This window comes from Mirounga leonina, unplaced genomic scaffold (assembly GCF_011800145.1).
Source record: "Mirounga leonina isolate KUSES-001 unplaced genomic scaffold, KU_Mleo_1.0 Mir_176, whole genome shotgun sequence".
NCBI lineage: Eukaryota > Metazoa > Chordata > Mammalia > Carnivora > Phocidae > Mirounga > Mirounga leonina.
In genome coordinates this window covers 8,708,621-8,736,606 of record NW_023270454.1, presented here as the reverse complement: position 1 = coordinate 8,736,606, position 27,986 = coordinate 8,708,621, and the positions used below count along the sequence as shown (strand labels likewise).

The 27,986-nt window shown below is 42.7% G+C and overlaps 2 protein-coding genes across 7 annotated transcripts in view; one reads left to right on the top strand and one right to left on the bottom strand.

Moving 5' to 3' along the window:
- Positions 1–27,986, bottom strand: part of EXTL3 (exostosin like glycosyltransferase 3) — a 155,622-nt gene that overhangs the window by 91,045 nt on the left and 36,591 nt on the right. The window contains exons 2-3 of one of the 6 annotated variants that reach the window (XM_035022635.1): positions 19,850–19,973; positions 12,330–12,428 (exon numbers count right to left, since the gene is read on the bottom strand). The exons of 2 other annotated variants lie outside the window; for them this stretch is intronic. The gene's annotated coding sequence lies outside the window, so the exon portion shown is untranslated. Of the gene's footprint in view, positions 1–12,329; positions 12,429–19,849; positions 20,911–27,986 lie in introns of those variants that run through there. 3 more of the 6 variants (XM_035022633.1, XM_035022636.1, XM_035022634.1) reach the window with 3 other exon arrangements.
- On the top strand, positions 17–26,681 carry LOC118022494 (translation initiation factor IF-2-like). The gene is made up of 5 exons (XM_035023231.1): positions 17–82; positions 2,749–3,471; positions 4,870–4,935; positions 20,908–21,179; positions 25,521–26,681. Exons 1-5 carry the CDS (start codon positions 17–19, stop codon positions 25,525–25,527), a joined length of 1,134 nt encoding a protein of 377 aa, XP_034879122.1. The 3' UTR covers positions 25,528–26,681.

Sequence of the window (27,986 nt, the reverse complement as noted above, 5' to 3'; positions counted from 1 at the left end):
AAAGCAAACATCCAGGATGGTAATCATTAACATCACTGACCAGTCTAAAAGGTATTGCACAGAAGTGGAGGAATTCACAAAAGTAAGGTCATGTGTATGAGGGACTGATGCACTAGGGCAGGCATTGGTCAACTACAGCCAGCTGCCTGGTTTGTAAATAAAGTTACACTGGAACACAGCCTTGCTCATTCAGTTATGGATTATATGTAGGTACTACTGTATGTACTTATTCTATATGTGTATTATGTACATGCTGCTTTCGCTCTACAACAGCAGAGCTGAATAGCTGCAAAACCTAAAATAGTTATTATTTGGTCCTTTACAGAAAAAGTTTACCTACTTTTCTGTAAAAGCACTCTTAGGTTACAAACCACACAGGTGGCTGAATGCTGAGATAGTTCATCTTCCTATGGCTCCCTCCCTAGGATTTTACTGGGTCATTTTGATGCATGTGAGCAAAATCCCACACTAAACATTACGGCTTGAGTGTAGAGGACATAAATGTGCGCTAAATAGAGACTCCATATTCCTCTTACACACTCAAGATTACAAAATGTTTAATACTGCCTCTCTTCCACCTAGTAACATCACCAAAGATATGTGAAAAATTCCCAATGTACAAGGAGTGTGGAACTGGCTCAGGCAGGAAAAGATCATGCTTATAGGTGAACTTACCTCTGTCCCTCTTAAGTTCTCAAACTCACATGTGTCTGAGCTCCGATATTTTCATAGAACATACATATGCGTGAAAAATCCTCTTTCCTCTTAGTTATCCGATCATTACAGGTTTTCAAAAGGGTTACCAAAATTTAAGAGGGAATAAAAATAAAATGGAAATAAATATGCTAACAGAAGTTTTCTGATATAAACTTAATATCCAGCAGAAATAAGTGCACAGTTTTAGGACTTTATGAAAGATTCATATTCCCTGCCTCACTCTGAAGTTATCACATGCAGTCACTCAAATCTCTACCAACAGTGGATCTAGAGGGATCTTCATTTTCCTAATACCTGACTCTACTTCTATTTCAGGCACTATTTCCAACCCTCCTCCAGGGCATTATTTGCCAGTCTCACCTCTGATAGGGACCAAACACACAGCCCTGCCACCACCTCACTCCTGCACCACCCCTCAATGACTTTTCACTCAACAGATAGCCTAGTGCCTAGAGGGAAAGGGCATGTCCTTATCTAATCCCCACATTCTCTGACAGCTTCCAACCATCCTTTGAACCTTCCACTGTGTCCTAGAAGTCCACTACTCAGGCTTAATCCCTACCTATTTCTCTCTAACCTGTTCATTTAAAGTCTTTTTACTCATAGGTTAAAACTCTGAGGCCTAATCATTAAAAGATTCAAACTACACGCCAAACATTTTTTCCCTAGAAAATGGAGACATATTAAATATGAAGGAATGAAGACACACTCTTGACAATCATTTGGTTAGGAGGCATGGCCCCTGAGAGCACTGACCGTATCTTAGGTATTAAATAAATGTTTCAAGATTCCAATGATCCACAATTCTAATTCTCCTCTAGAAAGCATTTTAGCGAGTATCCCACACACTTATGAGTACTTATGATTCCTCAGGCTCCCCCAGAGGTGGAAGATCAGGAAATTCCCACAGGATAAGGTATTTTTAACTCACCAAATTAGAGTTTTAGATGACAGCCTTTCCTTCATCAGGAAATATTTAAAAGTCCCCCTGCTAAATAAGTTGTTTAGAATGCTTAGCTTCACTCAAGACTATCAAGGCCCTACAGGTTACTATCCCAGGAACTCCGGATATACAGTATAATAACTGTAGATAGAGTGCAAGACTAATCTTGAGCAAAACAGGGGGAAATGCAGATAGTCTCCATGACCGGAACACACAAAGATCTTTTTAAAACAAAACATGGGGAGCCCAGCCTTCAAAACTGAAGCTACCTAATTAGAGAGAAAAAAGGACAAAGTGAGGGGAAGAACTGCTAAAGACACCTCTTAAGTAATCACATATGGGGAAAAAAAATGGACATATGTTGTTCTGCATTTCCTCCTCCTCCTCCATAGGAGTTGAACTAAGAGCACTTGACGAAGCCCTTAGAATTTTTTAAAAGGAAAGAAAAGAAGTCCAGATCCACCAAATTCAAGTCTTTTGAGAGCTACAGATATACAAAGTGGAACTGAACCACTGGCTCAATGTGGAGAAGAGATAAACACACTATCTGCAGTCTGGCAGCCCTGCCTGATCTTCAAAGGGCTCGGGATTTGTCCTCTCCCCTGCAGCGCGCGGGTCGGGTCACCCGGCTAAGATTTCAGTAGTGTAGACAAGCACTCCGCAACCCCTCTCCTGTCCAGGCAGCACTAGGCCCATCGCTACAGAGCTGGACCTGTGCTCCAAGAGTCCCAGATGCAGAGAACAGTGGCACCTGGACCCCAGGACAGGAAGTGGCTATTCTGACTGCGGGCTTACGATCAAAGGAGGTGAACCCCGTGAAAAGCACCAAAGGAGGAGCAGCTGCAGGCAACTGTGTCTGAACGCAGCGCGAAGCAGATGGTGGGAGTGTGTGCACGGGGAACATGGGAGGGGGGCAGACCTGGGCAGCCCCTTCGTCGACAGATGCTCTTACCCAAGCACCTGGACAAACACAGGGGGCAAAAGAAAGGTGGAGGGCTTAGGCAGCAGAAAAGGGTGCACAGCTGAAGCCGAGCTTCCAGAAAAAGAGGTGGAGGTGGGTACGCGGCAACCCGAACTGGGGCTACAAGGGACGCCGGGAGAAGGGAGGGTCGTGTTGGGAGCCCCCGGAGCCCGGTTACCCCTCCTCGCTCGTGGCTAAGGCCCTGGAGGTCCTCTCCCCAAGCCCCCGAGACGGCTGGGAAGGCCTACTCCGAGGCTGCACGCCCCAGCCGCGCAGGGCTGCAGCCTCCCCCGGGCTCCCGCGGCCCCGGCACTGCAAGACCCGGTCCCTCCCACCCTCCCGCCCGGTGCCCAGCGCTCGCGGCCAGCCCCCGATCCCTACCACGAGCGCTTCCGGGCCGCCGCCCCCGGCTGCTCGGAGCTCCAGCCGCCGCCGCCGCCGCCGCCGCCGCCGCCAGGAGTGCGACAGGCTTCCAGTTCAGGGACGAGCCGCCGCCGCCTGCGCGAAACTCGGGTACCCAAGAGCCGCTCTCGCCGCCCGCCGCCCGCCTTCCAGGCCGCGCCGGATCCCCCGCTCCCCCTGCCGGCGAGCAGCCATTTCCGACAAGCGACTGCGGAACTTGCCGAAGTGCGCGGGGCCGGAAATGGCCGAACCTGGGCGCTCACGAGCCCGGGAGGCGTGGGGAGCGGGGGCGGTCGCCACTTTCCGGACAGCGCCCGAAGGGCCGCCGAGGCCTCGGGCTCCGCCGCGGGACTCGCCTGAGTCCGGGAGCGGCGGCGGCGGCGGCGGCGGCGGCGCCGGGGATTGTGGGAAACGCGCGGCGAAAGCGAGGACGAGGGCGGCTGGCCGGGTGAGCGGGAAGAAAGGGCGCGGTGGGCCCCGCTGAGCCGTCGGGCCAGCGCCCTGCAAATGCCCTCGCCCTTGAGAAAAACCTACCTCGGGAGTGCGGAGAGAATGTCTCCGACAGTTCTGCAACGGGTTCCGACTCCGAGAGCCTCAGCCGCCTCGAGCGGGCCCGTGAAACCAAGTCCAAAAATAAACCCATATCGGTAGAAAAGGCCTTCCTGAAAGAGCTGCCCGTCGCCAGCAGTGGTCTGGAGTTTTGGAAACACTTTGAATGTAACAACAAAGAAAAGGCCAGGCAGCTTGGATGCTTAGCAAAACAACAAAAACCCCCGGGGCTTTACAAAAACAATAGCTTAATCCAGTCGTGTGGCAAGATCAACCAAAACTGGGAGGAAAAAGCAATACCGTTTGAAATACTGAAGAGCCAATCCCTGTGAACCTAAAAGGGCACCTCTTCCACAATCCTAAAAGACACTCCTCACACCTGCAAAGTCAGGACAAGCCTTTTTGGCTAACTGAAACAATGCGGGGTGGGCGAAGAAACTCTACCAATCCTGAAAGACCCACCTGACCATCATGTTTAACTCAAGACGGAGTTCAAACGTTACTTAAGATCTATAAGGGCAAGAGAATCCAAGATCAAATTTGCTTCGGGATTTTCTTAACATGCTTTTAATCCCAGATGAGCAGGGCTTCTACTCCAGGGTTTCCTGAGTAGGGAACCCGAACCACACCAGAACCCGGAGTAGCGGGGGGGGGCCGGGGCCGACTCCTATCGCTGTCCGTGGGTGGTCTGGCACTCTGGCCGAACTGCACCCCCGCCCCCGACCGCGCCGCAGCTGCCGCACCCCACCCATACACCCTTGCTGGTGGAGCCCAGGCCCACGCTCTAGCTAGGAGGCCGAGAAAACACTGCAGATGGATTAGTTTCCCACAGGGGACGCTTGAGCTCAGGATTCCACCCGCAAAACAAAACTTTTAAAAACTTGGCAAACTGTTTTGCAGAACACACCTTTCATCCCGCTTTCTGATCCTCCCTTTTCTTCTTTCCTGACACCTCCTTACTCACCCCTATTTCCCTTTCTCCTCATACCTCACTGTTTTCCTCACCTTTATTACTTTATGGTAATAATTTATCTCTATGAACAAATATTCAAAGTCCTACCACCATCATGTATGTACAAAAACCTTACTCATTTTTACCGGTGTGTTTGAGAAAGGGGCGGGGCGGTGGGGGCGGGGAGAAGCAAATTTTTAAAAATCAGAAACATTCCAGGAAATGAAAATGAGGAAGACTTGCCCAAATACCCTGAATAATCTAAAGCTGTCTTTTTTCCTTTCTCTCTCTCTCTCTCTCTCTCTCTCTTTTTTTAAACAGCTCATCTTCCTGGCTCTCCTCCAGGGCTCCGTGGCAGCAGGCAGAAGTCTGGCAGTGTGGGAGGAGACACACAGAAGCCCAGAAGCCACGGTAAGAATTAGAAGGTATTGGTTCATCTCCACAGTGACAAGAGAGGACCTGCAGATAGCTGCTACCTGGAGGACTCAGCCTAAATATCTCCTTACACATCTGAGCGACTTAACACATTGTTGCCCCTATGGTTGATTTCTTTGATGCTTCAGATAGTCAAGCTTTAAAAAGAAAAAGGATACCCAACCAAAATTTGGTGTATCCTTGACTTCACTGGAGCCCTGGGTGCTAACCATCCTCTTCCTTTGGATCTTTTGAGCCTGTCCTCTCTTGCTTCTCCTTTTTTTTTTTTTTTTTAAAGATTTTATTTATTTATTTGACAGAGAGACAGCGAGAGCAGGAACACAAGCAGGGGGGAGTCGGAGAGGGAGAAGCAGGCTTCCCGCCGAGCAGGGAGCCCGATGCGGGGCTCGATCCCAGGACCCTGGGATCATGACCTGAGCCGAAGGCAGACGCTTAACGACTGAGCCACCCAGGCGCCCACTTGCTTCTCCTTCTTCCTCTCAAAACAGTTCTAGCTCAGTCTCTTCCTCTGGCTCCTGTTCCTTCTCCTGACTCCTAAGAGGTGTTGTTCCCTGAAAAGATATGACGGGCTACTTTCTGATTCCTCTCCACACTCTTTGTTGCCAATGTCAACAGCTCCCTTGCATCATGTGCATGTACCTCTAAGCAGATTCCTCCCTACAGCACTCTGGTCCCTGTCTTCAAGCTGCATTCCAGACATCAGCACACCATCATCATCATCATCCTATTAATACATGTTTTATGAATACTTAATTGCCAAGCAATAAGCTAAACCCTTTATAGGCATTGTCTCATTTTAACCCTTATCAATGTATAGATGGGGAGCTGAGACTTAAAGAAGCCAAATAAGTAAGATGCCAAAGATCACAGAGTGGGATGCAAAGTACAAATGAACTCCAAGTCCTCTGGACTCCAAAGCCAGTATTCTTGACCAGAGCAATCTGATTGTCTCACCAGGACTTTAAACTTAATATATCCCACGCTGAACTCATCTTTACTCCCTCGCCTTTGCTCTCCTCAAATGTCCTTATTTGTAATGGTGTTACCATTATCTGTCCTAACATAAAAACTCAAAACCTGGCACCATCTTGATTTCTCTCTTTACCCTCTTGTTAAATCAATTTCTAAGACTTAACAATTTCACCTACAGGCTCTCTACCACCTCTTCTCTGCAGTCCCACACTTTGTTCCCTGATCCAAGTCCTGTTGCCTTAACTCTGCAGTTTCTGGCTTGGAAATACAATCACATTCACAGTGGCTGTCCTGAAAAAAGAAAGCTAAGACAACAGGATATGCAGTGATGCTAGTCTTCACTGATCTCTCCATATTGTGACGTTTTACAGCATTTATTGTCTCTACTTTGCATTTTGGAACTCAATCAAATAGTTTTGCATTGTTATTTAACTGTCATGTATGCAGATACTTATATGCTTCAAGGAACCCAGGGTGCCTTTGGTACCAAACAGCAGGAGCCTATGGGTCTTCTCTCTAGAGCACAGTCATATGGACTCTGCAGTGCCCAGTCTCCCTCTTTTCGTTCCAGATTTTAAATTCCTGGAAAAGAGACACGATTGTCCTGGCCTGGGTCCTGTGCTGACCCCTTGATCAATCAGCTTCGGCTAAGCAGCAGGTCAGCCTTGTCTAAATACAGCAATTAGAGCCTCTCCTATAAATAGGGCATGTTTTCAGAAAAGAAAAAGGCATACACCATTGTTTACTTGTTAATTCATTCATTCCATCAACAAATAGTTGAGCACCCTCTCAAAATATATGCAGGGTTTTTTGCATGTATGCAAAATGTTTAAAACATAACCCTACCCTCACACTATGAAACTCATAACATAAAAAGATAAGAAATTGCTGGAGTGGTGGGGGGTGGGAGGGATGGGGTGGCTGGGTGATAGACATTGGGGAGGGAATGTGCTATGGTGGAGGGTATGTGCTATGGTGAGCACTGTGAATTGTGCAAGACTGTTGAATCACAGATCTGTACCTCTGAAACAAATAATACCTTATATGTTAAAAAAAAAAAAAAAGAAGAAGAAGATAGCAGGAGGGGAAGAATGAAGGGGGGGAAATCGGAGGGGGAGACGAACCATGAGAGACTATAGACTCTGAGAAACAAACTGAGGGTTCTGGAGGGGAGGGTTGTGGGGGGATGGGTTAGCCTGGTGATGGGTATTAAAGAGGGCACGTTCTGCATGGAGCGCTGGGTGATATACGCAAACACTGAATCATGGAACACTACATCAAAAACTAATGATGTAATGTATGGTGATTAACATAACATAAAAAAAGAAAAATCACCAGATAAAAAGCATAACAATATTCACCCGTAAGAGACCCTCGATTCAATTATACATGATGGAAAATAATTCAGCACACCCTGCATGAGCCTGTGGTGGTAAAAGTAAACAGTAATAATGTGTGCATGGTCAACAAAACAAATTCACAACAACACCATGAGGAATAGAAACAGAAAATAACCTACACGTCCATCAGTGATAGACTAGATCAACAAAGTAGTGTATTCACCCAAATGAATACTTTACAGCAAGGAGAATGCCCTACAAATATATACAATACTGATGAATCTCATAAACAATGTTTTGTTTTGTTTAGTTTTTAAGATTCGTGCACAGTTTGGGGCACCTGGGTGGCTCAGTCGTTAAGTGTCTGCCTTTGGCTCAGGTCATGATCCCAGGGTCCTGGGATCGAGTCCCACATTGGGCTCCCTGCTAAGCGGGAAGCCTGCTTCTCCCTCTCCAACTCCCCCTGCTTGTGCGCTTTCTCTCTCTCTCTCTCTCTCTCGCTCTCTCACTGTCTCTGTCAAATAAATAAATAAAATCTTAAAAAAAAAAAGATTTGTGCACAGTTGTTTTTTTTTTTCTCTTCATTTCTTTAGGAAAAACATTCAGAGTTCAACTGCTAGGTTGTGTGGTATTTGCATGTTTATTTTTTTGTGGGTTTTTTTTTTAGTGCAAAAGGTGTTGTTTTTTTTTAATTATTATGTTATATTAATCACCACACATTACATCATTAGTTTTAGATGTAGTGTTCCATGATTCATTGTTTGCGTATAACACCCAGTGTTCCATTCAATACGTGCCCTCTTTAATACCCATCACCAGGCTAAACCATCCCCCCACCCCCCTCCCCTCTAGAACCCTCAGTTTGTTTCTCAGACTCCATAGTCTCTCATGGTTCGTCTCCCCCTCCGATTTCCCCCCCTTCATTCTTTCCCTCCTGCTATCTTCTCCTTTTTTTTTTTTTTAACATATAATGTTAAAAACAATGTTAAGCAAAAGAAGCCAGACATGAAAAAGTACATAGGCTATGATTCCATTTGTACAAAATATCAAAACTGGCAAAACTAATCTACCTGTAAGGAGCAGTGACCAGAGGGGAGCAAAAGGGGCTACATGCGTGCTGGTCACCCTCTGTTTCTTGAGCTGCATGCTGATTACACTGGTTATCAGTTTATCAAAATTCATCAAGTTGTACACTTATGTTAGTGTCCTTTTCTATAGGTATATTATCTTCCATAAAAAGATTTTTCAAATAAGTAATTCATGCTCAAAACGAGGAGCCTTTAGGCACCCTGGAACATTGTCACTATGAATATCCTAGCATTGCCAATTATCACCACCCCGCCCCCACCATTACACCACCTCCTTAGAGACCCCAAGCCACTCTCAGCCTTTGGAAATAGCCACCATTCTTATCGCAAGGCTTCATCCCTCCAGCCCCAGCTGATTGGACTTCTTCTTATCTGGAAACTTGGGAGCAGAAGTCAGGTGATAAGAGTGCTTCATCTAATAAATTGTATGGATTTGGAGGAAAGAATTTCTGGATATAGGCAAGTGATAGGCCAAAAACGCTGGTCTGCAGAAAATAGAGCCAACATACAGAGGGAAGCTAGCAAGCCTGTGGGAGATGGAGGGAGAAGCCTCAGAGGCTGCTCACTCTCCAGTTCTGGTCACATATATCCCAGCTGTCACTGGGTATCCGTGGGATTGCTCAAGTAAATAGCTTTACTATTAAGAAAAGAAAAGAAAGAAAAGAAAACCTTACTTATTTAAGCTAGTGTGAATACATTTCTGTTTGTGGAATGTATTATCTCATTTAGTTCTTGCTGCATTTAGTTCAATGCTGCATAGTAAGTACCGTTACGATTCCCATTTCACAACTGAGAAAACTGAAGCCCAGAAAGGTTATGTAACTCGTCCAAATCACACAGTTGGTCACTGGTGGTGCCAGGATTTGGACCCAAGTAGTCTGACTCTGGAGCCTAAAATCTAACTATACTACACTGCAGTGCAAGAGAAATGCTGAAAATGACAATGTGAATTGTATGTTGCATTAATGGATTTAACGGAAGCCTCTGATTCTGTTAAATGAGTTCAAACGTAGAAATGGTACAAAGATTGAAAGACTGGCTGCCTAAGAAGTTGGTATTTATTTCTTTCACAAGGGAATTATACTTGGAGTCGTAGATGTTAGAGAGAAAATGCATGTAGTGTGACAGATTATACTAATGAGACTGTGATGTTATACCAGGAAATTTATTTTATAGATTTCAGTAGAGAACTCCCTTAGAAGATCCCCGCTGATTACCTATTTTTCCCAAAATGTTAATCTCCAGGAGAAGGGAGGTTTACTCTTATGGAAAGAGAAATCGATAAAAGTTAACTTCAAGTCTTAGAGGGAGAGAGACGCCGGTGGTCACTTTCCATGATGATGACTGCCAGACCCACAATCCACTCAGCAAGGCTTCCAGATCAATCACCAGCAAGCCACTGGTGACCCCCAGCAACCTTCAAAAGGATTCAGGAATTATCAGTGAGTTTAAGTCAGATAAGAACTTGTTCTATCTGTAGTGCTTTGATTTTAAAGGAAAGTGCTGACAGCCACTATTCAAGATCTTTTCTATATATAAATGATTGAGCAATTTTGTGGTTTATAATTAGAACAATGCATGACAATTTCTAGATTGGAGTTCCAAGGTTACTCTTTTCTTTGGTCCATCAATGCTAAAAAGACGAAAGGTCATCTTCTGAGGCTCCATGGATAGCACTCACCAGCCTGCTAAGTGGCTCACTCTGAAAGTCCTGGCTTTGATGTTATCCTTTAAAAGAGGCTGTCTTTTATCTCGCAAAACCTGGAATAGTTTGGATGGTTTGCAAATAAATTGTACTAAGAACACTCAGTTAACATAACCTCTAAGACAGAGCACACATTATTGTCAAAAAAAAGGATTTGTTGGGGCGCCTGGGTGGCTCAGTCAGTTAAGCGCCTGCCTTTGGTTCAGGTCATGATCCCGAGGTCCTGGCTCCCTGCTTCCCTGCTCCACAGGGAGCCTGATTTTCCCTCTCCCCCCTGTTTATGCTCTCTCTCTTTCAAATAAATAAATCTTTTTTTAAAAAAAGGATTTAACTCCTTGCCTCATGTCATAGTACTCATGGCTGTGAAAAAGAAATTTTGTACTAGTTTCACATTCATTAGGAAGCTTGGCCTGGCTCAAACCTGTTATCTACATAAGACATGTAATCTGTAATGACCAGTTAACATTCTCAAAATTAGCTATCATCCCTAAAATATAATGTATCTGTCTCTAAGTTCCCTTCTTCCTCAAGTGCTGTCTGTTTTGTGACTTCTTATTCTCTCCCCACCATGTCAGCATAGCTTTGCAGGGGCAGTCATGTTTGATGGTCGGTAGATAACAAAATGTCATCAAAATGTCCTAAGCTTGCTCCCAGAAGTTCCAAATAATGGTACATATGTTCCCCCATGGCAAAAATACAGGCACCTAACATTTACCCTAACTTATGCCAGTGAGTAGCAAAAATGTGCTCAGTTAGACACAACATGCCACAACACGGCATGTCTGAGTGTCTGCAGAATTTAGCATGAGAGTTGTAACCAGAAAAAAAAGAAGAAAAATTAGGGAGAGCATTGACAGCTGAGTTCCAATGTCTCACTCTATGCAGCTCTATGACTTCAGGATTGTCCTTATACCAAAAAAGCTACCCATAGATTCAAAAAATCAAATGCTCGCTACTTTCATTTAAAAATACCTCAAGTAAACTAAAGCACTCCAATTGAAAATTGGCAAAATGTCATAGAAGTACTTACAGAACATCAATTTCTTAGTTAACCAATTTGGTTATAAAATCAAAACTGAAAGCATAATTTATAAAAGTAATAATGCTAAACAAACTTTTTAAAACTTTAAAAATATATATATAACTTGGTAATAACATGGAGTTCATGTATATTAAAAAAAAAAAAAAAAAAAACAACCAAAAACAGTAGTTTCTACCAGATTATCAAGAGAAAAATGTGTAGGTTTTAGGGGCGCCTGGGTGGCTCAGTCGTTAAGCGTCTGCCTCTGGCTCAGGTCATGATCCCAGGGTTCTGGGATTGAGCCCCGCGTTGGGCTCCCTGCTCCACAGGAAGCCTGCTTCTCCCTCTCCCACTCCCCCTCTCTCTCAAATAAATAAATAAAATCTTTAAAAAAAAAAAAAAAGAAAAATGTGTAGGTTTTAAACCAACTCATGAATGTTTACAGTAAGATTTTATTGAAGAGAAAGTTTTTCACTATTTTCCTAAATATTGCTCAAGTTTAATTCTCAACCTAAATGAGAAGAGCATGATTCTAGTGGGATTCAGTCAATGCCAGAACAAGCTAATCATTGATCCCTTCCTCAGTCCATGCCTTCAGCCTTGCAAACACTGCCATAGGTCAAAAATGAAACCAAATGAAAATGGTTTATTTCTACAAATCCATCAATTCTGAGGGCTACAACTAACAATCCAAAGTTCACCTCTAATGGATAGTGTCAGATATTTCATCTTTTTTATATATATTTTATTTTTAAGTAATCTCTACACCCAACAGGGGCTTGAACCCACAACCCTGAGATCAAGAGTGCTCTGCTGACTGAGCCAGTCAGTGCCCCCACATAGTTCATCTTCTGTAATAGGGACACAAATAATAACATTGTGTGGGTTATAAAGAAATGCATACCTATAAAATGAAGAGGTGATTATTTAGAAAAAGGATGAATGAATGTAAAATATACTAAATATGAAAATATTTTAAAAGTTCAAACATCACCATGCATTTGTATTACTTTTAGGTACATTTAAATATGCTGCAATAGTGGTCAATTTGTTTATATTTCATCTTTAATTATCTTAAATAATAAACATCTAAATATTGGTAGGAACACAAATTAACAGCAAAAAAACACAAAAACTGATAAATATTTGCCAGTTCTGTTGCTCCCTTCCAACTCACAAGCATAATTTTATAAAATTGCTATCTTTATGTATCAACCATTTCAACTTCTTCTTTTTGCACTTACTTTGAATGGATTGTTGCGTGTTTCTACATGATTCTCATACTCATCACTAAAGGTACTAGAACATTCCATGTCTGTTCTCAGTAGTTCCTGAATGACAGTCTGTGGACCAAGATAGGATGAAATTTTTGTCAGTCCACAGTTAAATGAGAAAAGCAAAGGCAAGTTATTGAGCTTTTAATAAAGCTAAATTTATTCAATTTAAAGATTGTCCTTTATTTGGAGATTATGTCCTTTCCCCTTTCTTATGTCAAAATTCCTTTTTATAAAATAGAAGTGATGGTAAATGGCAGCTTTTTATTTATTTATTTATTTTAAGATTTTATTTATTTGAGAGAGAGAATGAGAGAAAGAGAGCACATGAGAAGGGGGGAGGGTCAGAGGGAGAAGCAGACTCCCTGTTGACAGGGAGCTCGATGCGGGACTCAATCCTGGGACTCCAGGATCATGACCTGAGCCGAAGGCAGTCGCTTAACCAACTGAGCCACCCAGGCGCCCAAATGGCAGCTTTTTAAAAATCTTCCCTACATGACAAAATCCTGAGACATATTTTAGTGCCCCCCCACCACCAATTATTTGTTATTTTACCCAGTCCTAGTATTATTAAATCCAGAAGTCAACTAACTCTCAAACTACACCCCCTTCGTATGGGATGTAGTTCGACACATTTTAAGGTATGAGCTCACACAGAGACACACACACACACAAAATGTTTTTGCAAAGACTCCTGTGGTAACCAGCCTCCAAAATGTCCCCAGTGATCTCTGCCCCTAGTATTCACACCCTCATATAGTCCCCTTCCATACTGTACCACAGATGATCTATGACCAACCAAACACTGCGGAAGTGATGGTATGTCACTCCTAAGATCAAGTTACAGAAGGCATTTCAGCTTTCACTGTGGTGGTTTTCTTTCTTCGATCACTCGCTCTGAAAGCAGCTAGAGGCCGTGTCATGAGCAACACTGTAGAGAAGCCCATGTGGTGAGGAACTGAAGCTTCCTGCCGGCAACCATGTGAATGGGATTGGAAGCAGATCCTCCAGCCCCAGTCTGGCTTTCAGATGACACAGCCCATGAACGATCCTGAGCCAGAACCACCCAGCTAAGTTGCTCCCAAATGACTGACCTGCAAAAACTGAGAGATAATTAGTAGTTGTGTTTTAAATTACTACATTTGAGGTCATTTGTTATGGGACAACAAATAACTATGCGACTCCTTTATCCTTTTTCAGCTGAAAGATGAATAGCTATCTAGCCCCAGGGTGGTGCCGAAACTGCTGAGCATGTGTGTATTCATGTCTGTGTTGGGGGAGAGAAAGGATTAGCAAGGACTGTGATCTCCAGTATCCTGACTTTAGTTTACTTATGCTGACTTTTTCCTTCTCCATTGCTTTGTCTACTTTTCTCATATTGACCAGAGCACTCAGTAAACTGAATCATCCATCTCCAGCAAGAGAATCAATTCTACACTTTTGTAGACTTAGTTTAAGGAATCATTCTATGTAAATATGGTATTTTATCATAGTTTAGAAACCCAGTAAATTTCTATTGACAGAAACCCTCACCTTAGCTGTCAGACCTCTCCTAGACCCATCCCTACCTCAACAGAAGAGCATATCTCATATTCGCTGAGAAAATAGAAGCAACAGACATAATCCCTTTAAGTTCTCTCCTCCCACATTTAAACCATCTTTAAGTACTGAGGTGAAAAGATTATTGTTTTAGCAGCTGATGCCACAGTTCCTCTCAGGGATAGAAAATGCCTTACTGAAGAAACTACCTTGGTATGACACTTGGAGTATGGAAGAAGAAAGCTTGGCTTGTAATAAAATTGTGAAACAAAGAGATCGATAAACAGATCTGCATTTTAAAAAAGAAGAAGAATATGAAGACTGGAACAGGGCAAAGAGGAGAGGAAATGGGAGGAGTGTAAGGAGAGATGGCGTGGGAGGTTGAAGCTTAGGGAGAGAGTTCCAGCGATGGGCGAGCTGAAAGCATGTTTAAAATAGAAATTTCTATTATTGGACTTCACGTTGTTTTGTGTTGCTAAGGATATAAAATCCCTGAAGACTTCAGTAATATCTGATACATGCACAAATGCCTTATGTGAGTGATTTGGGGGAAATATAGGAAAAAAGACGCAGAGGGGACTGGTCTGAGTTCTACAGCTGGTTCAACATGAAACCAAGGAATAGGAACATGGAAACTGAATTACAAGTGAGATGAAGAAGTGGATGAAGAGTGGAAGCAGAAACTCAAAAGCCAAAGAAACCATACGATGGACTTCCAGGAATTAACAAAAATCTTGGAGTAGACATTGAACTTTCGAATGAAGTCCCAATGTGGAATGGGAACTTTTTTAAGTAAGCCGATTTTACTTAAATCTAAAAAAAAAAAAAAAAAAAAAATCTACCTTAGCTGACATCTGGGTCCATATTCATGGGTTCTTCTCTCATCTGTTCTGGTCTTTTACAAAAAAGAGATGTCCAAAACTGGGCACTCTGTTTTTTAAGGTGCTCTGATATCCTTCCATCCTGTGACCTTGCTCCATCAATTATTCTCTTTAATACATATAGTCAATACTCTCCTCACTACCGGGATTTCCCCCACTGTTTATACCCAGGCTCAAGCCCAAACTACCACCATCTTGCAACACCAGATTTGAACTCTAAAAGATTTAGATTTTGAATCCTTGATCTACTATTAGTAGTATAAACTTTGGGCTTATTACTTAACCTGTATATACTCTCTTGGCTAAAATTTCCTCAGCAGAAAATGGGGATAATAATAGTAATATGCCCCACAGGAGTGTGGTAAGGATTAACTTGGTTAATGAGTGTAAATTGTCAGCCCAGTGCCGGGCAAATAGTAAGCCCTCTTAACTGTTATCATCATCCTCATTTACCAGAATTCTCAAGAGTCATCTCTACTCTATGTCCACTCCTCTACCACCGTTCATTCTGTAATATCCAGAAGGCTGGCTTCTGCCAAACTACTAAAATTGCTTTCATTATGGTAACCAGAGACCTCCTCATTGAGTAAATGCCAATGAATCTTTTCAGGCCTCCCTTTGCAATTCTTCTGCAGCACTTGGTAGTCCTCGTCACCCAGCTTCTTGAAATGGTCCAATCCTGGCTTCTCATAACATCACTCTCTCACCACCTTTTCTCTTTTTTCCCCACTGACTCTTCTTTCCCCACCACCTTTAAATGTAGGTGTGCCAAGAATTCTGCCCTTCGCCATCTTCTGTTCTCATTCAGCACTCACTGGGTGCATGGATTCATGACTTTAGCAGCCAAATCTCTACCGTGAGCCCAGACCCTTCTTTTGAGCTCTTGAGCCAAAATGCCCACTAGGTATCTCACCCTAGGTGTTTCATAAACCCACCCATCTAAACCACATTTATAGGTACTGTTAACACAACCATCATTTTCTCTGACTTCCCCAGTTCTTTCCCTTCCCTAGTAGTCATTTTCATAATTAACACCAGCTGTGATCATTCCTGTCTCCATTCCTCATGACCTCACTGTAGTTCTGAGTGGGCCTTAGAGTCACATGGGCCTGGGTCTAAATATTAACTATAATGGTTCTTGGCCAAATTACTCAACCTCTCTGACCTCAGGTTTTTGTAATAGCAAAATGGCCAGCGCATAGTAGGAATTCAGCAAACATTTCCCTACACCCCTTCCTTCAGGTCTCTTCACCACCTGCTGCAGTGCATTATCTGCCTATTTGGTCTCTCTTGCCCTTTTCTCCTCCAAATTGCCCTAGAGTTCATCTTTCTAAAAAAATAAATGTGATACTATTATCTCTTTGCTTAAAAATCTTCAACATTTTCTTTTTTCCTATGGAACAAAGTCCAAATTCCTTAACATGATAAGTTCCAACTGGCTTTCTGGTCCCTTCTCCTCCAGACCAGTTACTCTAAAATATTGGCTGTTCGCCAACTATTTCATGTACATATTGGCTTACATCTCTGCACATGCAGATCCCTTTGGCTATAATTCCCTTCCCACGCCCAAGTTCTTTTGTCCAACTGGCAAGCTTCTTTATCCTCCTCAAGACCTACCTGCAAAGCTGTCAGTTATATGACAACAAAAGCTCAGCCACCAAAAACAGAAAAAAAGCTAAAAAGTTTCTACACAGCAAAGAAAACAATCAATAAAATGAAAAGGCAATCTCCAGATTAGGAGAAAATAGTTGCAAACCATATATCTGATGAGTTAATATCTAAAATATATAAAGAACTCCTACAACTCAGTGGGAAAAAACAACAACATTAAACAACCCTATTAAAAAATGGAAAAAATCTTGAATAGACATTTTTCCAAAGATGATACACAATGGTCAACAAGTACAAAAAAGGTGCTCGGCATCACAAATCATCAGGGAAATGCATATCAAAACCATAATGAGATATCATCTCATACTTGTTAGGATGACTATTATCAAAAAAATAAGAGATGACAAATGTTGGTGAGGATGTAGAGAAAAGAGAACCTCTGTACACTGTTGGTGGGAATATAATTTTGGTACAGCCATTTTGGAAAACACTATGGAGGTCACCACACCCCCCCCTCCAAAGAACTATTCCTTAAAAACAAAACTACTGGGGAGCCTGAGTGGCTCAGTCGGTTAAGCGTCTAACTCTTGATCTCAACTCAGGTCTTGATCTCAGGGTTCTGAGTTCAAGCCCTATGTTGGGCTCCATGCTGGGTGTGGAGCCTACTTTAAAGAAATTTAATTTAACTTAATTTAATTTAATTTAATTTAATTAAAAAAAAAAACAGAACTACCATATGATCCAGCAATCCCTAGTCTGGGTATACATCCAAAAGAAGTGAAATCACTACCTCTAAGAGATACATGCACTTCCATGTTCCCTGCAGCATTATTCACAATAGCCAAGATAGGGAAAAAAACTTAATTATCCATCGATGGACAAATGCATTAAAAAGTAGTGATATACAGGGCGCCCGGGTGGCTCAGTCATTGAGCGTCTGCCTTCGGCTCAGGTCATGATCCCAGGGTCCTGGGATCAAGTCCCACATCAGGCTCCCTGCTCAGCGGGAAGCCTGCTTCTCCCTCTCCCACTCCCCCTGCTTGTGTTCCTGCTCTCGCTCTCTTTCTGTCAAATAAATAAATTAAATCTTAAAAAAAAAAAGTAGTGATATACATATATGCTACAATTGTATTATGTATATGTTTATGTGCATACACAATAAAATATTATTCAGCCTTAAAAAAGAAAGAAATCCTGCCATTAGTGACAACTCGGATGAACCTGAAGGACATTAAGCTGAATGAAATAAGCTAGATGCAGAAAGAAAAAGACTGCATGACCTTACTTATATGTAGAATCTAAATAAGTCGAATACATAGAAGCAGAGAGTAGAATGGTGGTTGCCAGGGGTTTGGGAGGTGGGGGAAGTGGAGAGATGTCGGTCAAAGGGTACAAAGTTGCAGTTATATAGGATGAACAAGTGTACAGATCTAATGTACAGCATAATGACTATAGTTAATAATACTGTATTGAATACTGGAAATTTGCTAACAGGTTAAATTTGAGGTGCTCTCACCACAAAAAAGAAAAAAAATGGGTAACTCTTTTTGGGTGAAGAAGTGGATTTGTTAATTAGCCTGACTGCAATAATTCTTTCACTATGAATATACATATAAAATCATGTTATATACCTTAAATATATAAATTTTTTATTTAAAAAAATTTAAGCTGTCATTAAAAGGGTGACACCTATTCTTTACTGGTTCAGAATTTAAAAAAAACAAATACAACTATTCTAGGGGTGGGTGACTGGCTCAGTCAGTGGAGCATGCGACTATTGATCTTGGGAATGTGAGTTAGCCCCATGTTGGGTGTAGAGCTTACTTAAAAAAAAAAACCAAAATAACTATTCTGTACACACACACACACACACACACACACCAAACACACATAAAGGGAGAAGGAGAGAGGAAGAAAGAATGGTAAGTGTGGATGGAGCACAATGTTAAAAATTGGTGAATCTGGGTAAGAATCATTTGGAACTTACAAAAAAGGTGGCAAAACTCTATAAATTCTGGCTTTTATGTAAGTTTGAAATTATTTCAAAAGAGAAAAAGAAGAAATCATGAAACAATCTAACCATGCCATAACAATCAAACAAACCCAAGTTGAGGAACATTTCACCAAACAACTGGCCTAGATTCTAAAAATGTCAATGTTGTGAAAAAAGAGAGGAAGCTGAGAGGGAAGGAGGGAGGTGGGAGGTGGGCTGAGGAAATGTTGGGAGATCAAAGGAGACTAAAGAAACATGATAACTAAATGCAATGTGTAACCCTGGGTTGGATGTTAAACTGGAAAAAAACTGCTATAAAACACATTATAGAAACAGGGGTGAAACTTGAAAATGGACTCATTATAGAATAGCATTATAGTAATATTAAGTTTCCTGAATTTAAAAATTGCACTGTATGAGCATGTAAGAGAATGTTCTTGTTCTTAAGAGATATATCCTGAGGAATTTAGGGGCAAATGATAGTAATGTCTGCAACTTTAATTTGTTTCAGCAAAATTCATAATAACAACTAAAACGCATGTATTGAGAGAGACGGTATAGCAAAATGTTAACAACTGGTGAATCTGAGTTAATGTTTACCTTTCTTGCAACTTTTCCATGTTTGAACTTTTTTTAAAATATGGTTTTTAAAAAAGCCATCATGTATGTAAAATCTTTTCCCACTCTCCCAGATAGAATTAATGCTGCCTCCTCTAAGCTGTTATAAATGTTTTAATTTTGACTTGAAAATGCTCAGATTGGGTTGTAATTATTTATTTAAGCATTTGTCTTATTCTATTAGATTGAGAGCTTCTCGGGGCAGGAACTTAAATTGCCTTTTGGAATTTAATAATGGGAGAAGTATTCTAATTCAGGGCCATTTTATTTGCTGACATGGTATTAGTAGAGTATTCTGACACTACAGTTTGGGCTCATGGCCAAACATGCTGGACATTCCTGAGATGAGAACTAGAACAGAGCATAGGAAAGTGCTGGAGTTTATTTACAATGTAAATCCCTCTATGGAGACTTCTGCTGGCAAAGCTGGGCAGCCCTCTGGTCCCGGGCAGATACACAAGGGTGCCATATGTTTGAGGGAGGGTCCCATGAAAGTGGGGCCAAATTGCCCCGATGCCTGGAATACAATCGCCAATGTATCTGTCTTATCACTTCCAACACTTGTGTAACAAGAGGGCAGCCCCATCCTTGGCTGGCCACAGGCTAATTATAAAACCCATGCGTTACAGGATCAAACTATTGGAGAGTGTAGGTGAAACCATGCTCCTCCTATCTCCCCATTGCTTGCTTTGATCATGAATATAGGAAAATGTCTTTCTCCATAGTACTGAGAAGAAAGCTTCTATCCTCTCTGCCTACCTCCCTTACTTACTCCTCAAGGAAAGACACAAATTACTTCTATGATGGATGAGACTGTGTACAGGGTCATTATACACGCACTACCCAACCTCCTTTCGAGTTCCTCTTTCAGAGATGTCTGCCCCACAGGCCATGTGTTCTTCTTTCCTCATGCAGTGGCGGGTAAAGCCATTTCCAGTGACCTTGCCTATGTCCAGAGGGAAAGTCCAATTCCTGGAGGAAGAAATGAGAAGCCAGTTTTGGCCTCAGGTGCAAGCCACATTGTCCAGACCAGCTTTAGCAAGCAAGAAAGATGATATTTCAGTCCCAGTCTGTTTCTTCTAACTGTATCGTTTTGGTCCAGCACTTGGAAAAGAAAGGGGCATGAAGGGCCCTCTCAGAATCCCCACAATATTTTACTAATCTTTGAATCTCAGTGGTGGCTTGTTCCATGAAAAGCCCTCAATAAATTTTTGTTGTCTGGAACTCAGACAATGTGACGCACACACAGGCATATGACTGCTCACAGCTATCATCGTGGTGGGGGTTGTGTTTTTTCATCATACAAAGTGATTTTTGAAGCTTTTCTAGTTTGTCCAAGGGCTCTGAGGCTACAAGGAAGCAGGCTTTCGTTAGTAGAAGAGAGAGAGCTCCATCTCTGTGCTTCACTATGATTGCAATACCAGGGAGTGAGGTCCCAGGAGAGCTGTCAAGCAGCTCTTGATGGCAATTCTAGCAAGAAGGTGGTAGAAACACAATTTTAGCAGTAATGATCAAACAGTTTTTGAAATTTTTCTTTATCCTTGAAATGCCTTGTGTTGCTGAAAGTCTATTCATTACTGATCATTCATCTGTAGCAAGTCATCTCTTTATGTATCTGTACATGGAAGTGACAGCACAGGGAGGATTTTGTCAGAGACAAAGGCTCCTAGGCGCAGTGGGGGAGCCAGAAAGGTAAAAGTGAACAGCAGCTCGAGGAGGTAGGTGATAAAAACAAAACAGAGGAAGGAGAAACCACAAGAAAGTCAGCTTACTTAAAAGGGACTTTGTTTTTTAAAGTGGACACCACAGCCCTTTGATATGCTTACTGGGACCATCGCTGGTACCTCCATCATCTTTTGAGTCCACTCCCTTAATCTCATCCACGATTCACTGCCTTTCCCTCCAGGATGCCCAACTCCTCCCTGTCTCCTTCATCTCAACCTGTAAACGTGCGCAAGGTTCTTACATCCCCAGAAGCCTCAAACTACCCTCCAGTGACCATTCTCTTGCCTCCTCGTTGAGTATCCTCGTGCCCCCCAAAGTGTGGCTCGTGGCCAGCAGCATTGGCATCGCATGGGCGTACATTCAAGATGCAATCCTCAGGCCAACGCCAGACCTACTGAATCAGGATCTCCGTAGGTGGGGGTCCAAGAGCTTGTGCTTTAACATGCTCTCCAGGTGATTTTTTTTTTTTTTTAAAGATTTTATTTATTTATTTGACAGAGAGAGAGATAGCAAGAGCAGGAACACAAGCAGGGGGAGTGGGAGAGGGAGAAGCAGGCTTCCTGCCGAGCAGGGAGCCCAACGTGGGACTCGATCCCGGGGCCCCGGGATCATGACCTGAGCTGAAGGCAGACGCTTAACGACTGAGCCACCCAGGCACCCAATCTCCAGGTAATTCTGAGGCACACCCGAGTTTGAGAAGCGCTCGCTGCCTGTCTGCCATGCCTCTGCTTCCTCACCATTTTGGGACGCCTCCCACTGTCCCTTTAAATTTTGATGCTCCGAGGCTCTGTCCTGGCCTCTTCTTTTCTTGAGCTATCCTCTTTCTCTAAGTGATCTCAGCCACCCAAAGATTGATTTAGGTGTTTGAACACAGGTGTGCATAAATTTGAGAATTACTCCATCCCTGGCCTGGTCTCTGAGCCCCCAGCATGTCCAGTCCCCTTCTGGACCTTTCTACCAAAATGCTGCACAGTTTTCTAAACTTGGTCTGTCTAAAACAAACCCAGTATCTCCTCCTACACCCACTTGGCATCTATTTTAACACACTGGATTGTAGGATAGCACTGCCACCCACGTAGTCACCTTGAACTCCTCGGCATCCTGCTTCCTCTCACCCACCCCTGGCCAGTCTGCAAGCACAAACAGGTCCACGTCCACCACTTCCCCAGCGTGTGCCCTCTCAATGCCCATCTTCCCTAATCAGTCCGTCCGTCCTTCATGCTGCCACCCCATCACCTCCTCACTTAAATCTCCTTCGTGAATCCCGATTGTTGACCTGATAACTTCTAAGTCCCTTAACCTGGCTTCGCCTCCAAGTGTATTTCCCATCCATTCTCCCCTTCATCAACACACCAGTATTTCGGAAACAGCAAATTACCCCCCTGTTCTTGGAATGGCCCATGCCAATTCACAAGTTTGTGTCTTGGCACCTGCTGGTTGGTACCTGAGTCTGATATGCCCTTCCTTCTATAAGCGTTCCCACCTCAGCTGGTCTTCCTGGCAAACTTCTAGTCAACCCCTAAAACTTCACTCCAAGATCAAATACTCTGTGAAGTCTTCCTTACACTATAGAGTACTTACTAATGTCTATCTCCTCAATAAGACTAGATCACCTTGATGGCCAGAAGCCTGCCTGATTTGCCTTTGTATAGTCAGCACCAAGCTCAGGGTCTGACATCAAGGGTGTTTAAAAAAAAAAATTCTCCTTATGTTGATTCATTCACCAACAAAAATCCACTGAACATATATCATGGAAGGAGCATTGTGGATACAATGAGCAAGACAAAAACTCTCTGCCCTCTAAATTTATCATCCAATAAGGAAGCTAACAAGTAAGCCAATAATGTTAACAGTGTACTCAATGCTACACAGGAGGGATAAGCTTAGGGAGTTACATGGGGTGACACCTAAATCAGTTTTGAGGTAATCTTATTGTGCCCTTGGTAATAGATGCAGTCTTTAGATCTGCAAGGAAAAATGATCATATGTATTTTGAAAGACTATCACAATATCAAATTGCTGATATCATTCAGTTTGAGTCTGATGGCAGGAAAAAGACCTCATTAATGACTGATGTGTTAACATCCAGTGCTTTTAAGTAAAGGGTCCAATAAACATTTAAGGCAGGCGCCATGAGGCTCTGAGGACAAGAATTAAGGATTTGCTGTCACACTGTTCACTCCTTTATGTTTCCAAAAGTTGAAAGGACTATCTAAAATGTCAACATAATACAGAGGAGGAGGCATTTGTGATGGTTAATTTTATGTGTCACCTTGACTGGGCCAGGAGGGGAGCAGGGCTCAGATGTCTGAACATGATTCTGGGTGTGTCTGTGAGGGTCTTTTGGAGGAACTTAACGTTTGACTCAGTAGACAGAGTCAAGCAGCCTGCCCTCCCCAATGTGGGTGAGCCTCAGCTGAAGGCCTGAATAGAACAAAAAGGGTGAGTAATAGGGAGCTCTTCCTTCCTGACTGCTTTGAGCTGGGACATGGGTCTTTTTCCTGCCATCAAACTGAAACACTGGCTCTTTTTGGGTCTCAAGCCTCATGGCTTTTGGACTAGAACTTACACCAGCAGCTCTCCTGGGTCTCTGGCTCGCTGCCTGAAGATCTTAGGACTTCTCAGTCTCCATTATTGCATGAGCCAGTGCCTTATAATAAATCTATTTATATCTATAAGAGATTACACACACACACACACACACTTCCTGTTGATTCTGTTTCTCTGAAGAATCCTAATACAGCACTGGACAAAAATTTCTTTCTAAAATCACCTGTTTTCCGCTTTAATTTCTACTTCACTAAAAATCAGCACCATTCCTAGCAACCTCTACTGAAGTCCCTTTATTAAAGGATGTCTGTGATTTGACATTTCAGTAGAGGTGATTCTGATTCAGTGACTCAGTGGTGATCTCAGCCCTGTCATGCTGTCAGCCCTGGAAGTGACATCAAGGTTGGGACTTGCTGAAAGGGGAACATGTGCTCATTTAAGATAACCCACTGTAATAACCTGGGAGGTTTTGAGTTTCCTTTGTTATTATCAGAGAGTAGAGAAGTTAGAAGTGATATCAAAGGCAGAAATAATATTTGCAGTTGTCATCATTTGCAAGGATCCTGTTCCATTTCTGTGTGTATGTGCACATGCACGCACACACACACACACACACACACACTCCTTCTCAAACTTCTGGAAGCTTCTGTTGTACTTTTGAAAGCAAAGAAGCCATGGAGGACATATCAATTCATTAAAAAGAGTACCAGCATTTTGCAGGAGATGGTAACTTGAAGAGAAGCATTTGATAAGCATGAAAGAGCAGATAAGCTGTATAACATTAACACTCCACTCTGAGTACTAACATAGGTACCCACTTCGGTAATTATGCCATAAACAAGAGTGTTCCAATGGCCTTGATGTGCAAACCTACTGGAATAAAGTTAGGATGCTTTCCTTATAGCTAGAGCCATGCAAGCTGAAGGAACCCTAGAATACCATCCAGATTAAGATAGCTTCCATTGAGGGCCTCAGCATTTCTGCTTCTACTAGAACAGGGCTACTCGATAGGTCACTGGTATCTAGTAGATATTCACCAATCTGCCAGGCCTAGGGAAATTTGTGTATTAGTCATGATATGGGAAATACTGCTGGGGCTAACCTGAGGAGATCCAGATGATGTGAGATTGGGTCAAAACAATACTAACATTAGGGGCACCTGGGTGTCTGGTGGTGAGATCGAGCCCCTCACTGGGCTCCACACGAGATGTGGAGCCTGCCTAAGATTCTCTCTCTTCCTCTCCCTCTATCCCTCTCCCCCTCCCTCTCTTAAAAAAAAAAAAAACTAATATTAATGGTAGCTTCCACTTAATGAGCAGTGATAATTACATTAATAGTTAACTCTAAGAAGACGGTGTTTTTAAGTGACCTGCCCAAATTCATACAGCTAATAAGTAGCAAAGATCTGACCCCCAAGTGCTTCCAATTCCAAAGCATTTTCTCTTTTTTTAAAATGATTTTATTTATTTGAGAGAGGGAGGGAGAGAGAGTGAGAGAGAGAGAGAGTGTGTGTGAGCATGAGTGGAAGGAGGGGCAGAGGGAGAAGCAGACTCCCTGCTGAGCAGAGAGCCAGACGTGGGGCTTAAACCCAGGACCCTGGGATCATGACCTAAGCTGAAGGCAGCTGGTTAACAGACTGAGCCACCCAGGCGCCCCCCAAAGCATGTTCTCTTAACCACAATTCATTTCTGCCTTCCAAAGGAATGACTAATCGTTAAGGAAATGTCACCAATCAAATATACATAAATAAATAAGAATGAGGTATCACATTACGTCTGGGCTATTCATCCAATTAGGGTGATAGCCACTTGGTCAGAAGGCCAAGAATCCCAGTACTGAACAGAAATATTCTCAGTACCTGTACACAGAATGAGGAAGCGGCTGACAAGGATCCCTTTTTTGACCAAACTTTGGTCCAGCTCTTCTGACCTCTCTTCTTGACCAGGCTGTGTCCCAGTCAGATCCTCAGCCTGCTTATGACCAGTTTCACACAATCCTGCTAAACCGGTTTAGAAAGAATCCCCCAACCCTTGGTAGCTACCCAATTTCCTCTTAGTAATTTTCCATCCATTGATGCTTCTCATCCTGCCTGTTGGCTATAAACGCCCCCCCCCACTACTCCTGTGTATTCAAAGTTGAATTCCATCTCTCACCCCTATCCCAAATCTTGACCCCTAATGCATTAGTCTTGAATAAAGTCTTCCTTGCCTATTTAATTTGTCTGATACAATTTTCCTTCGATAGGGCATAGGTAAACACTGGAGGAGCTCTGAGTGCAATCATATTCTCTCATCCTTGCTGTCACAGAGTGCCTGGTGATGACTCAACAAACCTACTATTACAAACCTCCCAATCCAGCCTGCCTAGAGAATTGTCCAGAATGCTTGACTGTGGGAGCCTTCCTGCAAGCTAAGAAGATAAGCCAAAGAGTGGGAAGGAGGGGAGGAGAGGACCAGGCTATAATTTTAAGGAAGAAAGAAGCCTTCCAGTTTAAACCAGGAATTGGGTACAAGATCCCTCTCCCATCCAAAATCCCACTGAAAGATATTTTGCTGGAAAGATATTTTGAGAAAGAATGAAGTAATAACAGAAGTACAAAAATAAGAAAGGTAGCCATCAGAGGACCAGAAAGCCTAAGAACTCCTAGAGGGCACAGAGAGCATTAGAATGCGGTTGACAAAGAAAGAGCTAAGGCCCCACAGGTGAAACATTTCGGGGGAACATAGGTCTTGAAAAGAAGTACCACAGAAGCTTTAAACTGGGTGGCAACCGAAAGTACAGAGGTGCCCCACAGACAACTATTAGGGTAATTTGTTAACAAGCAGCATTCTAGCCACTGGGGAAGTTGGGACCTCCAGTGTTCGCTGCCTAAACAAATTTAGCTTCTGCCTTCCAGCTATACATGGAAAACAGATCTAAAAAAGAACAAAAAAGAGTGCTTGGTAATTAAAGTATAATTATGGGGGGGGAAATCCAATAGAAGGATTAAATTTATTAGAATGTACACAGGCAAGGACTCAATTTGTGATCTGGACGTAAAGGAAAACTTTCAGATTAAAGAGCAAATAGACCAAATTATGGAAATAAGACAGCAACGATAAGGCTCATGGATGATAGATTCAGGTAGCCCAATATTCCTTCAATAGGAATTGAAAATGGAGAAAAAGAAATAAGGAAGGGAAGGAGGTCATCAAAGATATTAGAGAAAATGTCTCTGAGCTGAAGACAGACCCAAGTCTTCAAATTAAATGGGTCCACTGAGTGCTGTGCTGAGTGAATGAACAAACACCTAATTAGTGACCTTTTTGGGAAAGTTCAAACTTCAAGAAATTTTGAGGGGCACCTGGGTGGCTCAGTCGGTTAAGCATCTGCCTTCATCTCAGGTCACAATCCCAGGGTCCTGGAATCAAGTCCCTCATCGGGCTCCCTGCTCAGTGGGAACCCTGCTTCTCCCTCTCCCTCTGCTGCTCCCCCTGCTTGTGCTTTCTCTCACTCTCTGTCAAATAAATAAATAAAATCTTAAAAAAAAAAGAAATTTTGAAATTTTCCAATGAAAGGGAAAAAAAAACATATACAAAGAGGAAAGAGAATTAAACTAGCACCAAACTTCATCAACAATATGGGTTGCTAGACGACAATGGAACAGTATCTTCAAACTCCTAAGAGAAAGAATACTTGGAGCTCTGAATTCTGTGGTTAAACAATCATTCAGAATATATTCAGATCTATAAACACTCAGACAGTTTACAACACTCATCCTATCTGAAAAAATTACTTCAGGTGTTTGCTCACACAAAACGAAACAAATCCAGGAGAGAGAGTGACATGGGTTTCAGAATGAAATCACAGCAGGCGATTTTAGGAATGAGATGCTAAGTATTCTTCTGTGGATCATTTGCTCTTTCTTTCCACCTTGGTGCTTGCCGAGAGATTAGTCACCAAACTCAAACTTGGGACTTTGGCCTTATTCCTTTCTTTAATCACTCTAACCCTACACAGATTCTCCCCCATTGTTGTCATACTTTTGGTGCTGGCATACTATAAAATCCTAATTATCAGAGGACTCTCTGGAAAATTGAACTTTTCTTGCTAATGCCTTAAAAATTCCTGATTCTCTTTCAGTGTTCAAAATTTTTAAAATAGTTTTGAATGTATTAGCCCTCTCTTTTGCCAAAGTAAACATACAGTGAACAAAATGCAACTTGTTCCTCAATTCAGGGTCTGGTATTACCAGGGAATGGATCACCAATTCCCCATAACCAAAACGTTTGCCCTAAAACCCAGAAAAACAACCAAGTGACATGCCCACCAGGACCATAGCCACTTAGTGGCAGAGTCTTGGTTAGAACCCTCATATTCTGACTCCTGGTGTTACGGACTGAATTTTGCTACCACCACCTGCCCCCACTCACCACCAAATTCATACGTTGAAACTCTAACCCCCAATGTGACTGTAGTTGGAGATAGGGCTTCTAGGAGGTAATTTCGGTTAAATGAAGTCATAAAAGTGGGATCCTCAAGGTGCCTGGGGGGCTCTGTTGGTTGAACATCTGACTCTTGGTTTCAGCTCAGGTTATGATCTCATGGGTCCTGGGATCGAGCCCCACGTCCGGCTCTGCGCTCAGCGTAGAATCCACTTGAGATTCTCCCTCTCCCTCTCCTTCTGCCTCTCTCTCTCTCTCAAATAAATAAATAAATAAATAAATAAAT